Consider the following 12,166-nt stretch of genomic DNA (forward strand, 5'->3'; position numbering starts at 1 on the left):
AATCCTCCTGCAGTTAAATACCAGATCACTGCTCTCTCTCACTGTCTTAGTCTGAGCTCTCCCCAAAATGGAACCTGAGACAAAGGCTTAAATGAAGTAGTTACTTGAAAACATGATGTCAGGGAACAGGAATATAGATAAAGGAGTGAAGAGTGAAGGAGGGAAAGGATTGTCTAGGATGCATCATCAAGTTGGCCGCTGTCAGGGGTGACAAGCTCCCACTCTCACCGGATTTCTGGGGAGCCTTATAAGTTCCAACTGAAAACTGTCTGCCTGGGAGAGTGAAAAGGGAAGCATGTTCCCGTCCATCCCCATTCCCAGTGGCCAGGGATGGCCCCACACATGTCAACTCCCTTGTGCTGTGAGTTGCACATGCCTGAGCCATGATATGGTTCCCACGGTACCGGGTCAGGACATTCCAGCATCAGGAGCATGACAGGACCACAGCACAAGGCTGGCCTCCGTCAGGCTGCACCCAGACAAAGCTGCTTGAAGCGTGCACAGAACTGGTGACCACAGCAGCAGTGCGAGCGAGAGGATTTGGAGTGTGGCAGAGGCGGTGTCTGCACAATCCACTTCTTTCTCCTGTTTGTGCCTGCTCCACCCCGTTTGTATTCACTCCACCGTAGATAGTCCCCTTCAAGCTGGCACCAGCCACAAACTCTGCAAAACGGTTATTGCTGTTGCATCTGATCCCAAGACCAGAGTAATCTTCTTCATCTTCATCCTCCATCACTCACTCAGATTGCTCTTACCCTTGGCCAGCATCTCGGTCTAGGTGGCTTCCTTGGAGGGGGACCTTGAGTATCAGAATTTCAGCACAATATACAGATAAGAGACTCCCGAAACACTGCCACAGAGGCATTCCTTAAGCTTTCATAACATTTCTCAGCCACCTCAATTCTTAAAATTACCACAGCTCCCATACTGTTTAAGGACCACCACTACCAGACAACCCGATGCCTCTGCCTGGACCCCATCCCAGTCCACTACCAGTCTTAATCATTGGGACACTTCTGGCCAGGAATTGGGTCCTTATCACCTTTGACGGGTGGCCTCACTCCAAAATCCCAGTCCCAGCAATTGCAGCCTGGGTTCCCTGAAAGCAGAACCTGGGACAAAGTATTACACGCAGGTCGAGTGAAACAGGGAAGGAAGAAAGTCAATACAAGGATGAGTTTTCAAGGTTCACTGCAATAGACAACAGTACTCCCTCCTCAGGAACACGCTAAAGAGTCTCATGAGATGAACCTGAGAACCGGCTACATGAGCAGCAAATGTTATGAAGAGCGAGCTCTTCAGAGATTTAATCAGTTTGCCAAATGCTTACACCAACCTCTTTTAATCTGATAACACTTTATGAGTAAGAATTTACTTTCACACCCGAAGAAAATAGCTTTAGAATAAAGTTCATAGGGCTTTCTCGTGTGCTTTATTTAATTTCATGTCCTACTCTGCACAAGAAATTTGGAGGAATATGGGCTAATGGAGATGCTTACAGAGGTCTTGGTCAAATGCGCCACTGGCTTTCATTAACTGTTTTTAAAGATCTTTAAAATTTTTCTTAAAATACATAAAACTAAGACAATAGCATCATTTAGTGGAACAAATTCTGTTGTATCGGCTTGTGCTCACTTTCATTTGAGACACTTTAAAGCTAAAAGGAACGGAGGGAGGTTGAAAGAAGTTGGTCCATTGGAGACGAGGAAGGGAAGTGTGAAAAGCTGTGACTTCTCTTTCTAAGAACGACAGAGAGAAGAAAACAATGGACATAACAGGGGACGTTTGCTCACTTACCTTCAGCCAACAGCAATCAAACACAGAAAATATGAGTGCACTATAAAAATAATTGACACAAAAATGCTAATTAAATTCAAAAGAATTGACCTGAACAAGCCTTTAATCAATTTAGATCATCATCATAAGTGTATTTTTCCCCAGTATTTCTCACAATACTGCATATCATCTACATTCATGGTTATTTGGTCTTAGCATCTAATTATAAAAGCTTACAATTCTGCTTCAGTTGCACATGCAAAGACAGAAAACCATTCTCTAATCCCTCAGGGCACAAGGCTATGACATTGGTCCATGGGCATTGTGTTTATGGAGAATTTTCTTCTTTCAACTGTGTTTTCATTTGTATCACATGGAAGGGCCCTGAGGTCACTGGGCCGTCTTGGGCAGTCAAATATCAAGTAAATCTTAATGAGAAAGAAACCGCTTGTTCATCAAATGCAGCTTCAGGATTTTCACAAGCCCTTTTCTCTCTCATTATTCCTTTTAAAACAACCATGAGAAATTGTAGCTATAGGGAGGCAACAAGATAGCATGTAAATTATAATCCTGATTTTGTGTAAAGTGTGTGTATACAACATAACCACACAGAGAAAAAGATTAGAAAAATATAGACCAAAATGGTAACAATGGTTATCTCTGGGGGGTGAGGCTGAAGTGATCATTATTTCCTTTCTGCATTTCCTCAGCTCTTCACTGTTGCCCTGAGCCCTCCAGAATCCAGCCTTGTGTTGATATGGCAACCATGAAAACCTTGCTTTATTTTTCATATGCTAAAGAAGATAAAGTCCTCAATAATCATCCGTGACAACTGTCAAAAGGCCACAGAAACACTCAGGATGGACGTAGAACCCCCCCTTGCTCGTGAGAGTTTTCAGGCTGCACATCCAAAGCCCAGCATCATCCTCACATGGTCCAGCCTTGAGAGAAGCTTCTTGGATTTGTTTTCAAGGAAAACAAAATCCTGGGGGAGCAGGAGGTGGGGGAATTGGATAAAGGTGGTCAAAATGTACAAGATTCCAGTTATAAGATAAATAAGTACTGGGGATGTATGGTACAATACGACTATAGTTAACACTGCTGTATGGTATGTATGAAAGTTGCTAAGAGAGTGGATCCTAAAAGTTCTCATCATAAGGGAAAAATTGTGACTATGTGAGGAGATGGATGTTAACTAAACTTACAGTAATCATTTTGCAGTATATGCATGTCAAGTCATTGTGCTGTACACCTTCAACGTATACAGAGCTGTTAAGTCAACTATAGCTCAGTAAAACTGGGGGGAAAAAGATTAGAAAGCAGTTCCATAAATGTATAAAATTGGTTCTTAAGAATGATAAATGATTTCATTTCCTTAAAAAAAAAAGATAAAAACAGGATCGTAAGTTTTGGTTCTCATGCCAAAGAATAAGAAACTCTCCTGTTAGTCTTCACAAAGCCAGGGAGTCAGTCAGATCCTAGATAGTAACTCATATCTGGGGCTCAACCAAAGTAACACAACCACCTGAAGGTATTTGGAGGGTTTACCCAAATGTTTAAGTTTAAATTTAACATTTTTTCTTTGGAACCTACTATTAAAAGCTACAGAGAATGACCACATACTCACACACACTGTAGAAAGTTAAAGCTGCCTGCACGTCTTTGGCAGGCTTGTAGGTTATTTTTCTCAGGCTGGATCTGCTGGGATGACACAGGGTCAGTGCCTCTGGAAGACGGGACCCTGGACTCCATACCTGCCGGGCCTCTGAAGTGTCATGACCCTGGTCAGCTTCAACCACTGTCTTTTCCCTCATCCCCACTTCTAACCAACCCCCAAGTCCCTAAACACCTCTGGAACCCATACTCCCCTTCCACATCTACTCCTGCAACCTTGGCCCAGGTCTGGCCCAGGTCATGGTCATCTCTCACCTGCATTGCTGCACCAGCCCTTGACTCTTCACTAACCTCGCCAGTTCAGCCTTCCCATGAACTCAGCCCTGATCGTATCGCTTCTCTGCACATCCCTTCCATGACCTTCTAAATGCCCTCAAAATAAAGTCGTAATTCCTTTGGCATGACCTCATATTTCACACTGTATGTTCCCGCAACCCCAACTCCAACCCCACCCTCCTAGTGTCCCCAGCACTCCAGCCATCCTGAACTTCCTGATCTCTCACTGCTGGATCTGACACACGTGGATCCCCTGGCTGGAGCACTCATCTCTACTCAACCCTCCGGCCCAGGTTTGATGCTACTGGCTCTGGAGAAACATCTCCAATCTTGGCAGGGTTAGATGCTACTTTTCTATCCCTCATTGTGTCCCTGTGATGAAACAGCCCATTTGCTCCCTCCTTCACTAGTCCATAAGCTCTTTCTGGTGATGGACTGTGTCTTACTTTCTCAGCTCTTAACACAGTCAGATACATAAAAGACATTCAACAAATACTGATTCCATGAGAAGCAATAACATCACAGTGCTCTTGGTTTACCACAGATAGAATCTTCAACCATCCTCACTCCCCTTGACACAGACCTTCGGGATTTGATCAGTTCAATCACAGGACCATTCCAGATTTCTCCTCCTTTCCTTCATCTCTTACACAAAGAGAAATAAGGGAAACTGATCACTGGAGGTTCTGTATCAGGAGTCCTTTTTGGAAGAGAAAAGGCTTGAATCATCTGTTATCCAAATATCTTTCCTTTCTGCAGGATTGTCCTTATAGTTTCCTACATGTAGATTTTGGTCTGTCTGGTCATGAAAAAGTCTGAAACTACATAAACTCTGAGGCTGCGCTGTGAGACATAAAATTAGAGGAACGTCTCAAATCGATCGGTCCCTTCCTTCACTTCATTGTGAATTAGGAAGAAAATACTGAGATGCACAGGACAGTGGTTAATAAAAACCCACCTGATACCAGATTCAGACTTTTAAGACCAGAACAAATGACGTCTTCGTCTCAGAGGCAATAAAATCTCCAAGTGCGCACCCCCATTTGCCTTCCATTCTGCTTGCTCTCTGTTCCTTTACCTACAAACCTTGAGGAGAAAAGAGGATTTCTCCCCCTGCAGTTACTTCTTCTGTTTCTACTCCTTCTCAGTTCCTCCACCCTTAGGCCACAAAAGTTTCACCTCTGAGCAAAATCAGTCTTGAACTTTGGATCTGGAGACTGAAGTATTAGGGTGAGAATTTATATTCAATTTTTATTTATTTATTAAAATTTTTTCTTTTTAAAAAATGTTTACTGGTTTTAAAAAACTTTTTTTTTGGTTTTTATTTTGTGGGGGGTAATTAGGTTTATTTATTTGTTTGTTTGTTTTTTTAATGGCGGTACTGGGGATTGAACCCAGGACTTCCTGCATGCTAAGCATGCGCTCTGCCACGGAGCTATACCCTCCTCCTATAAATTATTAACAGTCATCATTATATTATTGCTCATGCTGCCTTTTGAGGAGGGAAAGTGAGATCTTCGCTTTACTGAGTGGACTATTTGAGAGGATTTTTTTTTTTACCCCAAAATTTGGGTGTGTTTTTAAGCAAACTAGAACAAAGGAATGTATGATTTGTTTTTTTTCTTTTGCTGCTGTTTACTAGGGGAAATTTCTTCCTTCCTCCCTCCCTCCCTTCCTCTCTTATCCTATATACACATAGTAGAAATCTGGGCTAATTAATAGGGAGTTAGATACCCAAAATAGGAGACTCCCAATGCATTTATACAGCTAACAGTGACTTACAACATAAGTGCTGATTATTCTTTCTGCATGTAGAACTTAAGCAACAGAATTATGTTTCCAGCTATGTTGACAGAGAAAATAATCAGATGTCTTTCCTCACTCCATCCCCAGCTTATCAGTTTAATGGCTTCCTCCCAAAAGGAGGTGTGTAATGCGGGGGGGTGTGGTACATGTACAAATGACGAGCATTTAGTAAGTCAACAGCATTATTTTGTTTTCAAATTCTTTCCTGTTCCTAGAAATTTATATTCAGTCATTTGAACTCTGCATAATTACAAGAGATATTTAACTGAGCTTAAGCTTATTTAAAGTAACCAAGCTCCTTCCATCTCATTGATCTTAGATTTCAATTCCCTCCCACCCATGTCTCTTCTACCTGGTGCATAGCAATTTTCTTTGACAGAGAGGATGGAGACATAGATTGGTGTAGATTTATGGCCCCTTTCTCTGCTAACGGTCCACCTCATTTGCACTCTTCTCACTCATCTTTATCATTTTTCCAAGTATCGGTGCATTCACAACTTCTGCCTCCTCTAGCACATTCTAATGCTTTGTGCCATTTTTACATCTGCTTTGTACTATGATTTTTCCTCCATCTTCTACTCATAGTTCTTCCCTTGTAACCATACCTTCACATATGCTAAAAAAGCAGAGATTTTTTTTCCTTCCGTGGTAATCCTGCCTTTTCAGATTTCCTGTAGTCATAACAAAGCCTATCTTGCCAAAAGGCCATGCAGGTAAAACCTTGTGCCAAATCCTGTAGCTTGTTCCCCGAAGCTGCTTTTTGGCAGCTGGTAGAAACATGGATGACTGACATCCACAGAAATCACAACGCCAATGGGTGCTTTGACGCTTCTCCCTCAAGTTGTGGGTGTGATTCCGCAAAAGGGGTTCTAATCGGACTTCCTCATGAAGAGGATGTCTGAAGGAGCAGAGAGACAGGCACTGGGCATCTCTCTATGACATTTAAACTTCTAAGTCTTAGCCTTTTAAAAAATAATAATGAAATAAAGGGCCAGCTTTGACTGACCATGCTAAGACTACTTTAAATACGTTCTAAAACTGTGCTTTAAATTTTCCCCCAAAATATATTTGACCTGTGTAAGAGTTACAGGTCCTTTAAGAAACTGTTTCTGGAAGGCTGCACCGAAGGCAGTTCAAGAGCTGAAGCCAAGGATGAGGCATTGCTAAGGGAATCTGTTTCCCTGGGATACTAATTCACTCCAAATATTGTACATAAATTAAGCCAGCAGCTACTGAAAGAAGTAATTTATGGGAGAGGAAACACTAAAGAGATTTAAAAGAAAAGAACTGTCTTCTAAGTAGAGAAAAAGACATCAGGGGCCCAGGAGGAACCCTTCTCTCTCCATCCCAGCCTTCTACTTGTTCTCTAGAAGCTTCTGCTCCCTCCTCATTCCTTCCGTTTTCCTTTCTCCACTGTGGCAGGTGGGACTGACTGGCTCGCTGACTAGGGGAAGGGTCTCTCCCACAGGCACCTGCTCTTTCCTCGTCTTTTTAATAAGGAAGCTGCTCTCTGCATACATGCTCTCCTGGTTGTGTCCTCAAACTTCCCTCTCTCCCTGGCGCTGCAGTGGGACACCTGCAGTTCTGAGGGGTAAGTCCAGTTCAGGGAGGAAGGGGTCAGACACTGACTACCAGCCCCACCCCCCTTCCTGACAGCTTTGCTGTTAAATGTTTTTTTTTCCAATTTTTAAAATTGACATATAGTCGATTTATATTGTTGTATAAATTTCCTTTAAGCTTTTTTTTTTTTTAATGAAGGTCCTGGGGATTGAACCCAGGACCTTGTGCATGCTAAGCATGTGCTCTACCACTGAGCTATACTCTCCTCTCTAGTGGTTAAATCTTCTAAGCTGAGTTTTTAGAATAAAGAGTTGACTTTTTATTTTCATAATGCAAATATAAGCATAGAAATCTCTTATTTTAGGTAAACCCATCAATGCCTGATTTACTACTTTTAATCAGGACAGCGTAACCACTGGCTGGCACCTCCACTGGGGGCAGTACCCCTAATCCTAGGTTTGTTCAGAACCTGACAACCTTTTCATTCCTCTGAATAACCTAAACCAACCACTGAAAATCACTGTTCCCCAGCCACTGGCAGCAAGGAAAACAGCCAAAATAAACACACCAGTCGAGCCACCCACAGAACCGTCCACTCGACCCAGGAGTTTCAGTGGGTTTGTACAGACATCCGCTGGGATCTAAGTGCCCTCTGTTTCTTTAAACAGTTACCTGTTCCCAAAAAGGACTGCAGAGACATTTCTGCTTAGGTCTAAATGCACATACATGTCATTCCCATAGCCCTCTGGATAAATGAAAATATGTGTCTGTCATTTGGGGCTTTGTGATACCATAGTCTGAAGGTTCAACCTACCAGCCTTGGTCTAGTTAAAACTACAGACTAAGAGTTAGTGGCTGTTAGTATCCCCCATGTGATGCTGGATGAAGCTGCCTATTGTCTGGTCTCTATAAACAGCTTGTCAAGGATCCAAAGACAGTATTGCCACATCATATTCAGCTCCTCCTAACTTCAGGGACACTTCCAGCAAAGGGCTGCTCTTAGAAAAGGCAAATGTCCCCTGTGCAGTATCAGGCTGTCCACTCATGAAACTACAAGTTCCTGGAGACGCATGGCTCTGAGTTCTTTTTTCAAAACCTGACTTTGAGCTTGTCTGTCGGTTGCTAACTTCTATTTGACTACACGGAGCTTTTCATTTCAATTGATAAATCCCACCCATCTGCTTACATCTCCTGGCAAAAAAAAAAAAAATAAATATAAATAAAATTATTTGATGAAAACATTCTTGTAAACCAGCTATCCATCATGAATAAAGTCAAGAAAGGTTTCTCTACTGAAATGTATGTGATTGTAAAGGCAATAGCTGAGGTGGGAAAAGGAAAAAATCTGTGTGTATAGGAGAGAAATTAGGCATCGTTCCTTTAATAAGGGCAGAAACTTGTATGACATGTTCCTTGGCCAAGCAGCTACTTCCTTAAAACCCTGGTTTTAAACAAAGACTCTGAAATGTCGCCGTTCCCTCCAAAGTACATGGAAAGGGCATTGAGCTGAAGACAGGGGTGCATGGTTTTGAGTCCAAGTGGGTTCCAGTCCTGATTCTTTCTGGGTATAATTTTGGGGTTTTTTTCTCTTTTTCTTTTCTTGTTTTTCGTCTTTCTTTCTTTCTTTTCTTCTTTCATTTTTTTCCTTTTCTTTTTGTCTCCTTCTTTCTTTTTTTTTTTTTTTTTGGATAACCATTTCACTTTTCAATTCTGTCTTCAGTCAAGTGGGAGAATAAAAACATCTGTCCTACCTCACACAGTAGCTGTGCGGAATAACTGTGCAGCTTGCCTCGAATGCATTGGAGCAGGCTCCAATAACTGTGAACAAGTTCTCCACGGTGTCAAGCACTATGGACAATGTTATTAGTAACTTTTATTCTTCCACACAAATGAGCCAAGTCTTTACCCAAATCCTCAGCTTCCTGAAAGTCCCAAATACCCAGGTTCAAAAGACAGGACAAGGAATTCCATTCTAAGGGAAATGAGAAATGATCTAACATAGTCCAACATCTCCCAAAGTGAGCCGCCCTGAGAGAGGCTGGTTTTTCTTAAGTTCCATCACTTTCCAGGACTCTGGCCACTGTGCCTGCTCCTACCACAGAATGTCTGTTTGTCTAATAAAGCCAAATAAGGGCCAATGGCAGCCCAGCAACTCCATGGCCAAGACCACAGATGCAGAAAAACAACACTCTGAATAATTCAGAATGGTGGCCACACAAGCAGAGAGCCAAATGGCAGAGATAAACGCTCAGGGAACTTACCCACCCTCTTTTTCCTCTTGATTTCTTCCCCATTTCCTTTTGACAATGTCCAATGAAACACAAAAAGGACACCTCTGAACGATAAACTTGTGAGAGTCTATTGATAGGTCTGTCGGACTCCATTACACTACTTAAGAAAGCAAGCTTACATTAAGACTGAGAGTCAATTTAATGCATTTTTTTCTGGTGCATTTTTTTCTTTGCCAAGAATCAGAATAAAAGGGCAGGGGGGAAATACTAAAACCAGGAGACTCCAGTACATAATGCAAGGTCCAGACAAATCCATATATAATCCTAATGCGTTGAGAGATCTTCTTACGGAAAAAGATTTCATTCGAAGTTGCTGCTAGTTTTGATGCAAATGTAAATGCAAATGCCATGGCCCACAAGCCTAGGGATTCCAGTGGGCAGAGCACGGTCATAACCAGTTGTTCTTTGTTAAGATTTCTATTTCAGAGTCAAGTGTGCCTTGGCAGCGATCATCGCTGTGCCTAATGCAGGTAATCCGAACCGAGGAAAAGACACTGTGGAAAAATACCAAATATTTACTCTACCTAACCTAGCAACTCCTACTCAACAACACGTGCGCTGCAGATTTGTAAGTTGGAGCCCATGGCTGTGGAAAGTTCACTACAGGATAAAAACATACACTGCGTATGGCAGTTCCTATACAGCAAGCCTCTTCTGCTCAGTCTAAGAAAACTCTACTTACTACCCAGCAGATAATGAGACTGACGGCCTAACACCCCTAAGGTGGCAGGACTTTTCTCTTTTTTTTTTGCCCCCCCCCCAAATAAAAAGTCAAATAATAACATCGTTGAATCTCCCAGTTAAACTCCAGTCCAATTCAAAACTCATCTTCAGAGCTGTCGGCTAAGAGCATTACTCGATCTTGCATGCTGTTGAATTCTCTCTGCTGGGGAAAGAAAACAGAAAAGTATTAACTCCTGCCGCAGAGCAAAGCTGAGAAACAGGTCCCCTTTAACCGAACATGAACAGATGAAGCCGAGGGAGCAGCTGCGGCAGCTAATTCGAACCACTGGGCACGTCCCTACCATTCATGCATCATTAAGCACCGTGTGTTTTATTAAGCAAATTAGAAAAGCGAAGAACGTTCCGCCACTGATCAGGTTTTGCTGTTGCTAATTCCATACCTTTCTTTTATGCCTTTTGAAGCCATTTCTCCTTCGGCGATTCATAACCTTAATGCTGTAGAGCGCTCCCAAGATGAACAAGGCTCCAGCTATCCCAACCCCTACGGGCACCAGCATCCCAGACATATACCCAGCCTGCAGAGGAAAGAAAATATGCATTAGGATGCTAAACAGACCGCTGCCCTGGGTTGCCCAGGTCTGCTGGATGGCAGCAGGTTGTTAGACCCTTTGAATTCTCCTGTCTGCCTTGTGATAGATAAAACAGCACCTGGAATAAAGTGACTTTTTAGGGAGAAGGCAACCCAAGAGGAGATAGGGCGATTTGGAAATTATTTTTTAATTGAAATATAGTCAGTTACAATGAGTCAGTTTCTGGTGTACAGCACAATGTCCCAGTCATGCATGTATACATACATATATTCATTTTCATAAAGGGTTTTTATAAGACATTGAATATAGTTCCCTGTGCTATACAAAATGAATTTGTTTTTTATCTATTTTTATATACAGTGGTTAACGTTTGCAAATCTCAAACTTTGAGATATTTCAAACACTTAGAAGAAGTACTGAAATAAATCAGCCAGACCCAGTGGCACCTCCAGCCACTTGTTTATGCACATTTGTCAACTTCAGGTTTTGGTGACAGAAATGTAATTTGTATTAAAGATGGATGAAGTAAGCCTCTGAGAATGCCAGGACTATTAAAATGCTATAAATTGGAAATATCAGCCTGAGTCGAGCTCCAGGGTAGATGGAGTGCCCTCTGGAATACTGTGTTTCTTGGAGGGCGAATGGAGAGCCTTGACTTTGATGGTCCCTCTCTCAGAATCTTAGCTGCATCATAGTAAGAAAGGAAGAAGCGAAGTGCTGTGTGTGACTGAAAAGGGAGAGCTTCTGGAGACAACAGGGCGAGAAGGACCTTCAGAGAAAAGAGGAAGGCTGTTAGCATTCGAGCAGAGGCAGAAAAGACAAGGGCGAGGAGAGAGCTGCACACAAGGTGGGTGGGCTTGTTTATACGAAAGGAAAATCTGTCCAATGGACAACACAAAGTTGAGGGTTGGGAGGGAACTCTGAGTGTCCCCGGCCCCAAAGAAAAGAAGTGGCAGAGGAGGGACAAAGACCACTGCCAACAGCACTGGTATCTTCCAAAGAGCCTGGAGGTTCAAATCCATGTGGGTCTCCAACATCCCCAAGGTGTCACTATGGATACCTCGGTCCTAAGACAGCAGCGTGATCGCCACACATCCCTGGGCTTGGGTAGGTAGCTCAGGACCAACCCAAGCTTGGGGTAGGGCCATCCCTATGTCTTGACACCTACGGGCTAAAGGAATATGAAATAACTGGAGCCCTTTCATGGGCAAACATGACACTGGTTTGCCTTCCATGATGGGTCCCTCTAGAAAACTACCCAGACAAAACACAGAAACAATGAACAATTTTTAAAGCTGTAATAAGTACTTTAGATAGGCATTATGGGGGGGAGGGGTGTGAACCAAGAGTCTGTTCATTTATTTGACTATTTTGAAAACTATTAATATAGCACAAACTATTTCTAGTATCTTTCAGAATGAGCCCAAAACAGAGAAGGACAAAAAAGTAAAAGTCCTTTAAAAAGCGCTGAAGTAAGCAGGCTGTGATGCTTTCCCACCAGTTCTAGAA

General features: G+C 42.5%; 1 protein-coding gene across 2 annotated transcripts in view; it reads right to left on the reverse strand.

The window, feature by feature from the left end:
* Window positions 1-8,457: 8,457 nt before the first annotated feature.
* ARMH4 (armadillo like helical domain containing 4) overlaps window positions 8,458-12,166 on the reverse strand; it is a 119,349-nt gene continuing 115,640 nt past the window's right edge. The window contains exons 7-8 of one of the 2 annotated variants that reach the window (XM_031679082.2): window positions 10,508-10,642; window positions 8,458-10,266 (exon numbers count right to left, since the gene is read on the reverse strand). In XM_031679082.2, coding sequence (XP_031534942.1) covers window positions 10,201-10,266; window positions 10,508-10,642 — 201 coding nt within the window. In that variant the 3' untranslated portion in view covers window positions 8,458-10,200. Of the gene's footprint in view, window positions 10,270-10,507; window positions 10,643-12,166 lie in introns of both variants that reach the window. The other variant, XM_031679081.2, reaches the window with a different exon arrangement.

The sequence above is a fragment of the Vicugna pacos genome, chromosome 6, assembly GCF_048564905.1.
Source record: "Vicugna pacos chromosome 6, VicPac4, whole genome shotgun sequence".
Taxonomy (NCBI): domain Eukaryota; kingdom Metazoa; phylum Chordata; class Mammalia; order Artiodactyla; family Camelidae; genus Vicugna; species Vicugna pacos.